This window comes from Lissotriton helveticus, chromosome 4_1, assembly GCF_964261635.1.
Source record: "Lissotriton helveticus chromosome 4_1, aLisHel1.1, whole genome shotgun sequence".
NCBI classification, from domain to species: Eukaryota; Metazoa; Chordata; class Amphibia; order Caudata; family Salamandridae; genus Lissotriton; species Lissotriton helveticus.
Genome location: NC_136063.1, coordinates 34673595 through 34687722, shown reverse-complemented (window position 1 = coordinate 34687722; position 14128 = coordinate 34673595). Strand labels below are relative to the sequence as shown.

The 14128-nt window shown below is 42.6% G+C and overlaps 1 protein-coding gene across 4 annotated transcripts in view; it reads right to left on the bottom strand.

Annotated features, from left to right (window-relative positions):
• Window positions 1-296: 296 nt before the first annotated feature.
• LOC144826927 (GTPase IMAP family member 2-like) overlaps window positions 297-14128 on the bottom strand; it is a 79787-nt gene continuing 65955 nt past the window's right edge. For all 4 annotated transcript variants that reach the window (XM_078685388.1, XM_078685387.1, XM_078685389.1 and 1 more), the window contains one exon: window positions 297-2849. In XM_078685388.1, the coding sequence (XP_078541514.1) occupies window positions 2239-2849 (611 nt within the window). In that variant the 3' untranslated portion in view covers window positions 297-2238. The remainder of the gene's footprint in view (window positions 2850-14128) is intronic.

The following is a 14128-nucleotide window of genomic DNA, read 5'->3' as shown; positions in this document are numbered from 1 at the left end:
TTAAAAAAATGAAATTGTTGCAAGTGCTAGTCTTAGTCACTCAAGTGGGGTAGTGTTTTTATCAGGAAAGTTTTGTGAACGATTTGTGTTAAGAACTTGTTGAAGCACACTCCTAGATGTCTAGTTTTCAAGCAGGGGCTCTGCTGAGGCCCAACCACCGCAGCTACCCCCATCCCTCAAAAATATAATTTGTTTTTGCAGGAAATGTGGTAGTCCCCAGTGTTACATTTTTTGTTGCGGGAATAAGGCAGAGCTGCACAAGTCATGTTTTTTTCAGGAGAAGTATGGAAACATAGAATGATAAAAGATATGTTTTTATTAATTTAATTTTTATTGGCTTCCAAAGCCAGTGTGCAAGAAAGACCACATTTTGCAAATTACCCTCTGTATCCCATGATAGAATGCTTAACCTCTGATTCAACATAGAAAACAATCAGTACCGAATAAACAGTGTATGTTGCTTTGCCCAGAAGTGTCTGAGGAACATGGCAGTTTGTTACATCAGAAAATCAGCCACAGGTGCAAATATTACAGCTGAAAACATTGTCAGCGGTTGCTTTCTTGCCTCCTTATTTCCATTATTTTTTTTTGCGAAAAAACATGAGAAATCTGTACAAATTCAGAATGTTGTCTACTTTTCAGAAATGTAAACGTTTGCGGGTTTCCCCAATAGTTCTGCATATTTCCACCACAACATGGAAATAGGTTTACAAGTGCAAAAAATAAGACAAATGGATTATTAGAAAAATGCAAAAACAGTGGTACAAAACGTGCTTTTTTTATACGTTGCTTGTTCCTAAAACTGATATTATGTTGATCTTTGCACAGCAACATTTTGTTGTTTTTTCTTGTTTTTTAAACACAATTCAAAATGTTGCAATATTTGGGCTATTTCCTTAATCTCTGCCAGAGAAATGAACAAGCCTCAGGTGACATATAATCCCCAAGATGAGGGGAAAAGGAAGCATATTTTTCCTGTATAGATTTTGTGGAAATATGTTCTGAAGGCTTAAGCACAAACTCCCCCAATCATAGAAAAAAGGCCTCAGCAATTAAATTGTAAAAGTGAGACCCATTTGATTTGTCAATGCTTGTTTAGAATAGTTAACCTTGCATGTCCAGACAGGAATGTACTGTTAATTTAAAACAACTGCCCCCAATGATTGTATGACGCTTGACGCGCAGTACCTTAGAAGCACTGATCGCTGATGATGGAACATTTTGCCGGTATGAAACATCGGACAATCTTTTAACAATAGTTTTGGATAGCTCTTCATACAGCACTTCTGAAGTTTCTAACTGTTGTAAATAACATGTTACTACCAACCACATAAATGTTCCCAACTAACCTCAGGTGGACAGAAGGGTGAATAAACCTAGCAGTTAAATGCATGTTAACTCGACAAATTAAACATTCAACATCTCCTAACAGTTTTATATACATGCTAGGATTAATACCAATAATTAACGTATGTAATGAAGAGTTCATCATGCCTTGGCCCTGGGAAAAGCAAGTGTTGCATTTTATTTGTTTACTGTTTTTAATTAAATAACCATCCTTGAAAAGACACTGGGCTTAACCGAAAAATAAATTACACTCCCTAATAGGAAAGGCTACATTTACTGTCCAAAAGTACCCACTGTCAGTGGTCGATAAGATATGTTCATTTTAAAATTTTAAAGTCTGCCCTATTATCTGATTCCCTTAAACCTGTTTTTTAATTCACTGGTTTTTTCATGTTGGTATGCTGTTGAGTTTCACTGTTAATCTACTGTAAGACTTGTGATTTTTGATAGGATATGCACTTTCTCCTTATATCTGATTAATAAATATAAATATTTTTCTAAGAAAAAACACATATATTAAAAGAAACTCCTAACGGTAGCACTCGTAAAATGCACAATGGATATATTCACCAATCATATTACCTCTTGTCAAAAATAATAATAATTACCCCTGTCCTAAACTAGGTTTAAAAAGAAACCACTGTTATCAAAACCATCATTCCTTCTAACATTGAACCTAATGTGTTTCAATAGTTTGCGTGAAATTCTCAGACATTACTTCCCCTACATATATTCAGAGTTGTTTCCAAGATATTCAGTTTGCAATATTTTTTTTAATTCCTTTCCAACATGTAGACTTTTATCTGAATGGGATAGTAAACTGCTGTTACATCTCTAAGCATGTTTACAGAATCACAGATAACTTTCCTCGGGCCCTCAAGAGTCTTCTGATCAGCCCAGCCTATGATACCTGCCATTATTCCCTACCACCATCTGGTCTATCACCTGAATGAGCTCCCACACCTGCTGGTCCCTCTCTGATCCCGTTGCTCGGTTATTGAAGGCACAGACCCTCCCTCCACAGCTCCCGATCAGCTCTCTAAGCTTCTTCTCGGAATCTCGCACAAAGGATTCTATACTGTTACCCCCCAGGTCATCCTTCCTTGTAAACACGATCACCGTGAACTCCAGAGCTTTCTTCCCAAAGAGGCACTGAATCCTTTCCATGGCCTCCCGCTCCTCCATGGTGAACCGTCCTGCCTGGAGCACGAGGAGGAGGGCGTGCGGACCGGGCAAGGAGAGCTGTGCGCACTGCTCCATCACCGTGAAGTGCTCCTCATTAGGGACTGTGGGGGAGAGGAAGCCTGGAGTGTCCACCACTAACAGAGGCCTGCCCCCCCACTGTTCCTCCCCCCTCTGGCACTGTCTGGTCACAGACACTGCTGAGGGTCTGGACTCAAACTCTCTCTTCCTCAGGATGGTGTTCCCGCAGGCACTCTTCCCGGCCCCCATGCTTCCAACGAGAAGTATCCTCAGTTCACCTCTTCCTGTAGGAGAACAACCTGTGGAAACAAATTTTTAGGAGTGAGTTCAAACACTGAAAATGAATACTTCTAGTGACATGTATGAAGCAGGACTTCACAGTCAGATACACTGAGCACACTCATGCATCCAATAAATAATGGCCTACTGCATCCTATTTAATGCATGATCAAAGCAAGTCACCCGGAAATGGAGAAACAGAGGTATAAAACAAGAAAAGGGGGCAGCGTAGAAACACCCTGACCCCCTAGGCCTGCTGAAAGAATCATTAAAAAAATCAATATCAGCAAAGATTCACGCTGGGGTCGCAGGTTCTCGCATTCTCTTTTAATGAGGCCCTTGGGTGGGCTAGGTTCCAGGGGTATTTCTTCAAAAATATTAGCAGTGGCTCGCAGGGGTTGCAGGGGTATACTGGGGTACACACATCCCTGGGGCTTCACTCATGTTGGGAGGGGGGTTGCAGTGCCCCCCTCCTGGAGTCTTTTATGTGTCTGTAACTTTAGCGTTGTTTGCTGAATCTTTATAAAATTATCAAAAAAGTTTCTCTTTTTTTGATCAGCTCCTAAATTGAAAGTTAGGGGGTGAATGGTGTAGGATGGGCTGAGAAAAATAGAGGGTCCTAAAATGTGTTTTCTCCATGCAATTTCCTTACAAAACTTTTCAGAAGACTACAGGTGAAACTGCTGAACAGAATTACGCCAAATTTGGCAGGGAGAAAGATGATGGTTCAGAAAGCAAGCTTTTGTTTAAATGGTGTAAATCCATTCAGTTGTTTTTGAGAAATATCAAATTTGACAGATATTGATATTTGAGAATTCTGACATGTGATTGGCCGAGGGGTTACAAGCACGAGCTTGCTGCATATTGGCTGTGAGTGTTTAAAACTAGGAAGTGTTGGCAGCCATTTTGTGATTTACTCCAAAACCTCACATCTCTCCCTGTACAAGCCATCTGGTCCGTAGTTTTTCCTGTGTGAGGCAACCCTGGCTTCTGTATCTGCGTAAGATATGCCTTTTACGCTACCTCTCCAATCACCAGGTCACGGGTATGCCTTCAGAAGCCCGTCCATTGGCTCTGAGCTCTGTGAGTCAGTATGCCAGTACGATCCCCTACACTACCCAAAGACTACTGAAACACCACTGCATTGTTGTAAACTCAAAAACACTACCCTCAGCAGGACCCCCTACACTACACAAACAATACTGCACTACCCTAAACCCTAAAATACTACTGCCAGCACACTATACCTCATACACTACAACCTCATACACTACCCAAACACCACTGAAGTAACCTAAAACCTACTCTCAGCATGACCCCCCTACCCTACACAAACACCACTGCACTGCCAACCCTAAAACACTACTGCCAGCATGACCCCCTACACTGCCCAAATACCACTGTAGTGCTGTAAACCCTTAAACACTACTCCGAGCATGACCCCCTACACTACACAAACACCTCTGCACTACCCTAAACCCTAAAACAGTACTCCCAGCATTACCCCTTACACTACCCGAAAATTAGTGCATTGTTGTAAATTCTAAAACACTACCTCCAGCATGATTCTTACACTACCCAAAAACGACTGCACCACCTTAAACCCTAAAATGCAACTTCAAGCACAAACCCCCTACAGTACACAAACACTACTGTACTACCCTAAAGCATTAAACCATACCAGTCCATAGGCTTGCAGCTGTGGTGTCCCTAGCTGTACATGTGCGAGTCAGTTGTAGATCGACTCCATTCTATGGTCTCCAAGGTATGCAGACACAGCTTTGTTGACATTCCTCCTAGATTTTTCAATCTGAGGACAACATTGGTTTGACCATTTCCCCTTCTGTCTTTGGCATATATTGGAATATACAAAGACCTTTTGAGGCAGAAGTAAATTGTCTAAAGATGTCCTTCATTAGCATTTAGGTTGTTTCCACCACAGTGCACAATCATGAGGTCAGGCTCTTGGAGATGCAAACAGGTTTTGACAAAAGGCAATAAATGGTGCCACTTCAATCCTCTCTGCCCAAATCATTTAATACCTACATTTTGTAAAGCTAGGTCTAAGTCAATACATATCTTTTCTGCATATCTTTTGCACCAGAAAATATAGCTATGTCCTACGATACACAATAGCATTTTGAAGGTATGAATGGGAGGTATGGATAGAAGTCTGTAGTTCATACCGTCCGTTTGTAGAATACGAGATATGTTTAAAGATGGGAAACTTCTTTTTTTTCCCATACAAAGTGATAACTGATTGGGAGATGAAAAGCATTGTTTTTTAGAATTAGGGTGCACATTAATTTTGTGGAAAAGCATCTTTGTGATTTTTTAAGAAAAAGCAGTTTAAACATGGAGTACATATCATAGGATAAAAGTTGCTCAACTCAACCATATTGCTACTTGTTTTTGGAAGGCACTGTTTGAACTTAAAACAATCGTGAACTTTGAACCTGCACATGACATTAAATGTTCGAGAAAATGTTGCAAAAATATATCATTAGGTTTAAAAAAATGGATGAACTTTTGACCTGTATTAGAATGTTCAAGAAAGTGTGTTGATAGAATACGTTGAACTTCTCACCTGTATGGGTCCTTGAATATTTAAAAAACTCTTTATATGGAAAATTAATAAAAAAACAAATAGAGAGATGTTTTGCAATGTAAAATAATGAAGGAACTATTCTAATTTGTTCTTTACATGTATTTATGTGTGGAGGAACAGAATTACAGACCCAACAGCACCAGGAAGAGGAACAAGCAGTAAGTGGGGGGGACAGGGGGAGATGAGCACAGTGGCACACATGCACGATTAAGTACAGCACAACTACAGACAAACCATGGCCAAAATGAGACACACCAACAAGGAGCACAAGTCACACTTCGCGCCAACATTGTACCACTGAACAAGCATAGAAGTGTAAACCACACTGCCTGAAAGCGAGAAGGGTGAACACAGTCTTCCATGAAGAGACATCTCACACACAATGCAGCACACACACATAGGAAGCAGAGTACACCAACATCCAGCACAATGTTGTCCAAACACAAACATTCACACAATCGAACACAGGACACAAATGCTCGCAGGATAGCTCAGAAAAAGAACCTTTCATACCTACAGTAACTTCTCTATCTGCATTCATACAGGATGTGTAGAAAAGCCGGTCGTGGGTGTTGTGGGATGTCTACAACCCTGATCATCATGGATGGGATGCCCAGCATGAAGGATGGCGGGTTCACTGTCTGTTAATTTGCAAACAGCTGTTTCTCCCTCCCATGAGCCATCACACTTTTATGCGGTGCACTGTTGTATCCCGTGCACTCCAACGGCACACCATTGTAATGCCTATTTATTCACGCATGTCCTGCAGCATTCCAACCACACCGTGACACTGCTGCTTGGAGTTGGTACATGCCACTTTACAACATCGACTGCTGCGGCCCTTGAGGCGGCCACACCAGAACACAGAGACACACTTCCCATACTTCCTGCACACACCCCTGGGTTGACCAATGTAGGCCAGACCAGCACACGCTGCTTGTGCATGTAGGAGAATGCGTGCATAGCTACATGTCCAGGCTCACTGCCAATGCTGAGGTGACATGGTAACGTCTTCTAAAGACAGCACACTGTGATGTTGAAGGGCCCAAGCCCATCCTGCTAACACAATGACCACACAGACACACTTGCTCAGATGCAGGTTTGGGAGGCGTTGGCAGTCCTGGGGTTGTTGCGATAAGTGTGGTGGCCCTCATGGATATCCGTGTATCAGGCTAATTGACTCTATGGCACCTGTGGGTGTTCCGGTGTGGCTCTTGGCTGTGTTCTCTTACATGTTGGAGGTAGACGTCCTAGTTAGAACCAGCAGAAATCAGGTGTAAAATCCCTTGGGCTAACGCGGCTAATCGCCGGAATTTGTTTTGCATCGCAGTTTTTGCCTTTTTTTGTGATGTGGTTTTTTTGTGTGCAGAAAAATAAACACACTGGACAGTGTATCCCATCAAGATCCAGCACCTGAGTCACTATTCCTAATCAATATAAATACAATGAGATTTTTTCATTGATTTTGTGTTTACACTGTAAATGCACCCACTACCACAGTACAATTCAATGCAGAATTTTAGTATTTAGAATAAATCGTAAAGGTGCACCTCCTGTCTTTTTCACACAGGAATGCCTACTCTGCATCTCATTATCAGCATTTTAATGCAACTAAAGTTGAGATAAAGCTAACACACTATTCAGAAGCTGTTGCAAACTACAGACATCACCAGTATTCCCACGATCACTGTCCCAAAATTTAACACCATGGTGAACACCACACAAAACAGTAATAAGAACGAGAAAGAGTCACACAGCACTTAAGTAACAAATACAAAACGTTGTTGATTTTTTTTTTCTTACTTTTATGTACACTTATATTTAAAGGATAAACTAATTTTAACAAACTGAACACTAAACAACAAGGCGGAAGACTCCTGTCGGGAGCATGAATGTCGACAACACAGCCTGGAAAGTAAAGTACAAATTAAGGAAGTGTATAATGTGCATATCAAAGGAGTGAGACACAAAGAAAGAGAGAAGGGGAAAAAAGCCAGAGAGAACAATAAAGGGAAGGAGAGAAATGGAGTGAGAAAGGGAGAGAGTGTGAGAGAGATAGAAGGAAATGAAGGAATAGAGTGAGAGAGAGAGTGAAGAGTGGGAAGTGAGAGAGAGAGAGAGCATCCATGACCAAATAGTTACCTGCTGCCACCGGAGTGTCTATCAGTGGGCACTCCACGTGCCCGTCAAAGCTCTGCGTCCTGGCAGATCTCACAGATGTCGCTGAATCCTGAGCTATGACTGGCGGAGACCACATCAGCTTCTCCGCGGCCTGGCAGATCTCACACATGTCGCTGAGTCCTGAGACATCAATGGCGGAGCCTACATCAGCTTTTGTTGCCGATAACCCTGTGCAACACAAGTCAGCACCACGTGGTGGTAGGCCACTGATGGCCATACAACTTAAGGTGCGACTAACCCTGTGCAACTCAAGTCTGCACCAAGTGGTGGTGGGTCCTTGACGGCCACATCAGCTTTGGGTGACACTTATCTTTGCAACTCAACTCTACGCCACGTACTAATAGGCCCATGAGTGCCACATCATCTTCAGGTGGCATTAACCCTGTGCAACTCAATCCGCACCACGTGGTGGTAGCTCCCTGATGGCCACATCAGCTTTGGGTGGCACTAACAGTGTGCAACTCAAGTCTGCACCACGTGGTAGTAGGCGCCTGACAGCCATACAGCTTAGGGTGCGACTAACCCTTTGCGTAACTTTCATGGACTCTTTATGATTCAGAGCTGTGGAGTGTCTGCCATCCAGTCACCACCGGCAATAAAGGATGTAACGTTGTTGATCCATTATATTTGCGTGGTCACATGGCCTGTGATGCATGTGCCGGATGGGTGTGGTGTGTGTGCAAACCTGCCTCAGGGAATGGCCGTGAGATATTGACAACTAGACCACTGACCTGCACACCAAAAGCGAGTACGCCTGTGACAGGTAGCTATGTGGGGCCAACGTCAGAACATAATCCGAGTGGCGTGGCGTGGCATGCAACGGAAAAGGGCAGGGATAGCTACAATGACACGGATGGCTTGTAATACTGCGTCTGTGAGTCGAGCAGATGGGCAGCAGTGTTACGTCTGTGGACTTGGGTGCGAACTGTTCATAAGTCACACTACATAAGCATTGAAAAGCCATTTTGTGATTTAGTGCGTCAGCTGGCATCCTTTGGAGGCATTTCTGAAAACATGCCGGAATTCCTTCTGTGAGAGGTACCCCTTTAACACTGCGTCTCCACACATCAGCAGATAATGCACCCTCTTCCCACATTACCAACATACCCCCAACAACCTTCTTGGACCCGGAAGTGTCCCTGTGCAGTTGGACAAACAAATATCTTAGTCACATATAGATTTATATATAAAACATTTTATTGTAGGAAAGCAACAACAAATTAAACTGAAGGGAGTCTGGTGCTGTGGTCGCTGCCACGGACTTGGGGTCACCACCATTCAGGACTCATGACACAGTTCCACATGTGGGATCGGCTTGTGTTGTACATGGTTAGTGGCACCACATGTCACTGGCCTTGCCTATGGAAATATGCCTCATTAATTGAAAGGAGTATAGCGCTGTGGTCGAAGGGTTAGTAGCAGCACGTGCCCAAAATTTGAATTGCGAGTTCGGACTTGTATTGAGTGTTTGTTTGCACTTGAAGATGAATTTGGTGATTGTACTAAAGCTATTACTGATATAAAAAAAGTTCTTGAAGCAAGGATACTAAAAAAGGATATTATATAGGTTTTAGGCCTGTGATAGTTACTTGCCTACTGGACTCTGTAATTAAGGAATCAAAACTTAATTCTAATTGTGAGCCCTGAGGACCGCAGTGTAGGGCAGAGGTAATGCTCAGCAAGGGCCCATAGCCACGTGGTGTTGAGTTAAGATGCACAGTTAGTGGCACCAGAAGCATTGAGACTGTATGATGATGTTTTGTGTGGAAGGGCCGCACTAGGAACAATGTCTCTTGCCTTCTGGACTGCATCATCTCCACTTGGGGCTCTATCTGAATTGTGAGCCCTACTGACCACAGTGTAGGCCAGAGGCAGCGGTGATCAAGGGCCCACAGCGACGTGCATAGTTTGTTCGCCCCACCGGCTTCCGTAGTTCAGGTTCAGTGGCATCATGTGATATAAAACAAGTTCTTGAAGCAAGGATACTAAAAGGATATTGTGTAGATTTGTGGGACATTATACTTAGTTGGGATTTTCACCAGAAACTACTTCAAATGTTGTTATTTCTTACATCACTATTATTTTCCATCTCTTCTTCAACATCTACACTTCTCTTGACTACCAAAGAAACATAACTCTATCATCACAAAGTTGTTTTATATCATTTATATTAAAACTCCATTGCGTGCCGCAGCAAGACCTAGACTTATCCAGATGATTCCTCTTGACTTTGAATATAAACTTGCAGATGTCTTACGACGCAAACATTTGTAGGATCTAATTTCTCGATGTGAAAGCATCTTTAAGCTGAAGCAGTCTAATTTTTTGCTAAGTGTCTTCTCCTGTGAAATGTTTTCCCACATTTCTTTCAATTCTGTCTTCTCAGACTTGGTACTATATGACGTGACATAGCGTGAAACAGTAATTCTGTTATCTGCAACATATGGTATGTCCATATTTGCATTCCACATTTTATGAATCACTGCATTGTAATCATTAATGTACTTCGATTGTTCTGTTCTTTTTATATTATAAGTATTTTTGGGTGATTTTCAAGTAATAGTATGCCTCACTGCTGACATAAAACTGCTCAGTCTTTGCGATGACTTATGGTGCACTGAGTTAGTATTACCTTTAGAGCTCAGCGTGTACATACTCTGCGATGATGCCTGGTTCAGGGGGCCTACACTCGGTCCAAAGTCTTTTGTCTGTTGAATTCTGCCTGGCTTCTGTTGAAGAGGGTTAGTGTTACCACGTGTCGCGGCTTTGGTTAAACAGAGTTATTGGCACTACATGTCGCACCTTGCGTTGTACAGGGTTAGTGGCACCATGTGTCGCCTGCCTTGCATATGGATATATGCCTCACTAATCAAAGAGAGTCTGGTGCTATGGTCGCTGCCACGGACTTGGGGTCACTGCCATTCAGCACTCAGGACACAGTAGCACATATGAGATCTACTGTGCCGATGGTGGGTCGCCCGGGCATGCTGTACTGGTAACTATGTCTGTTGCCTACTGGATTGCGTAATCTGTAATCGCGACTCAATCTGAACTGTGAACCCTACTCACCACAGTGGAGGCAGGAGGCAGCATTGAGGAAGGGCCCACAGGCATGTGGCATTGACTTGAGCAATGTCTGTTGCTTACTGGACCGCAAGGTTATAATGCACTCAAGTGTATAAGGTTAGGCTGTATCACAGACAACCACGGAAAATAGATTCCGAAGGCTGCAGAGGGGCTCTGCTCATGCATGGGCACCCTCTCACATAAAACCAAGCACCCTGCCTTCAGTATTAATAAAGGCCTACCATAGGGGTGACTAATAGTTTTATATGTGCAGCTATAGGGTGAGATATAGTGAACCTATATCTCAGTAAGAGGTGCATACACCACCTCACTCAGGCTGCAGTAGCAGTCCTGTGGTGTCATTTTGGAAGGCTTCCCTGTGGTGGCCTAATACATGCTGCAGCCCCTGGTAGGCCTCTGGGGTACCTTTGCCCTGGGTACATAGCATACCATATATTAGGGACTTCTAAGGGTACCCCTAGAGTACTTGCAATCAATTTAAAGGGGAAAGCAGATAGGCTGAGGTCCTGAATAGCATGATACCAGCCAAACTAAGTCGAAAACCAGCAAACCACCAGGAAAAAAGTTGGGGAAACCATGCAGTCAGATTCCACCTACCTACAACGGTCAGCCAATTAGCAGTAAAAAAAATCACGCTAGTCAGTCCAGCATCACTTTTCAAAGTCTAGTGGCAATAAGAGCTTACAAAAGGAAAAAAAATAAAAACATCGGAATGCAGAATGGAGCAGCTAGGATCATGTACAGCACAGGTCAACAACCCCTCCAACCCCCAACAACTAGGATGACTCGCCAGACTCCCAGGGGAAGAGGAAATGCAGATTCAGGGCCTCATTTATGAAAAGCGGTGCATCGCTGGGGACAAACAATGATGCAACACTTTTCTTTGCGCCATCCTTGCAACACCATGGATGCACTTTATTTACAACAATACGGTGCAGCCGTGCATTTCCAACAGTGCTGTCGCTAATTTCAGCTGCCTAGCGGCAATGCAGGCATCCGTGCACCATGGTGCAAGGGTGCCTGCATTTTGGGGAATGATTGTTTATGTGCTGGAGGGTGTTCCTTTCTCATCTACAGTGCCCTAGCAACTGCCCACCCTTCACTAACGCCATCATAGACCTCATCGCACTCCAGGCTCCTGCATCCACTGATTACATCCTACGTGTAGACCTCAATTTCCACCCGGTCAACACCTGTGACCAGAAAACCGAATCCTTACTGCAGAACCTTGTCAACATCGGACTCAAGCAGCTAGTCTCTGCACCAACCCACACAGCTGGACACACCGCCTGCCACCTGTCTCGTGTCTGCCTCTTACATTGCATCTCTCTTCATTATATCTGCAGAACGCTCTTCTTTTGGAAAGTCCAACCTTGAAAGCATGTCCATCACTAAAAGAATCTTTCTCTGGAGGCAACTATCTGTAATTACCATCACAACCTACTCTGACTGAAAACCACCTGCTTCTCATTCACCAATGCCAGCCACATGCTCTGCATCTACTCGTCTAGTATTATGTCATTGTTCTGTCCTATTTGTTACCCTTCATTGCATTTTGTCTTCTACATTTGTAATTTCCAAGTTACGTGGAAACTCCGCTCACACATTCAAGAAAAAGCTGCAATACAGAAAACCGCAACCACATAAGAATACACCTCTTGGGAGGGACCTTAGATGTGTTAGATAATTCATTAAACATCGGAAAAACACTTTCTGTTAGATCCTAAATGAATAATTGGCCCACTAGCTTTGCAAATCATGTTTATACTAATTAATTTCAGCATTGTACTGTGATTTGGATTCTGCAGGGTAAACAGTGCACTCCAACTTAAGGGAACACAATGCTAGACAATTACTTCCTGTGACTTATTAAACAGAGACAATGTGCCAATCAGAGAAAAAACTAGACATCATTAGTAAAGAACATGAGGCTTGAATGGGATCACTGATGCACTTGCTGACCATACATGTTTTGCATGCCTAGCACAACGCCTTTAGCTAGCATTGAATTAGCGGGCGGAACGGAGGTGAAACACACACTAGACGTAGCCAAGCATTATTTCAGTAGGACTTACACAAATATAAATGTTGAAGTGACACTGCACATGAAAACATGACACAAGTGGGAAACAAAAGAGAGACACCATCCTGGAATATTCTGCACCATAAGCTATGGAGCCATGCTGGTGGCATTCCATCACTCCACACTTAATTATTGGTTAGAAAAGCTTTACCAATTATCTTGATGTGGTTTAATTTAATCCTTATCCAATGCAACAATTGCCAAGTAAATAGCACAGCACATGTTCATAGCTTCTCCTGGGATTCCCTTTTCTAATTTCTGACAAGGGATCTTAGGTAATCATAAAATATTGAGAGGAGTTATTTTCTGTGCACAGTGTAGATGTTTAGCTCGTACAATAGAAATAAAACAACATCTTAACAGTAAGTGGACAAATACTGAAATGAAAGCCTCTAACTTTCCAGTAAAGTGTTTTAAAGGACAAACCACTCAGGGCCATATGTAGGTAAATTTGAAATGCCGATTTCATAATAGCGAATTTTACCGATTTGCTAATTAAGAAATCGATATTTCCTAGATAGGTAAAGATTCGGTAAAAAATACTGAATCCTTAATATTCCTTATTACCAAATTGGTATTTGAGATTCAGTAATATGGAATACCTGCCCATTCATTTCTATGGGCTTGGAGGCCTATTGGAATGAATGTGAAGACATTCACTATTAGCGATTCGGTATTACTGAATCGCTAATAGCGGGAGCACTTTCAAGGGTGCCAGAGTGTCAAAAGGACACCCTGTTGCACCCCTGAAATGTGCATGTGTGCACATGTGGCACACATACATTCCCTAAGGGCATGGATATGTGCCACATGGCACTTAACAAAAAACAAAAAAGTGACTTTTTAAAGGAAATAGGTATTACCACCTACTTGTAGTTGGTGGTAATTACGGATTTCTTAAGGCTCAAAAGCACTCTTTAATGTGCTTCCTACATTGCATTTAAGTAATCAGTATTACCGATTCCTTAAATGCAAGAGCAACTCGGAATCGGTATTTACTGATTCCCTACTTACCGATTACTTACCTACATTAGCCATGGCTAAATACCGTCCGATAATGCTGAAATTTACATAATTTCGGCGTTACTGACCGGTATTTAACCACCTACATCTGGCCCTCAGTTGTCAAAGACACACCTCAGTCTATACTAATAAACTTTGCATCATTTTCAATCCCTGTTTTTCAGCAAACAATTCATTTAGTGCTACCATGCTTTATGGTTAAAAAAAAGCTATTGCAGAATGGCACTTTCTTCTCTCGCACCTTCAGAGTAGCCCATGGTTTAACCTCTCTTGCAGGTTATTTCAATTCTATGAACAGAAACAAGCAATAGTGGTCT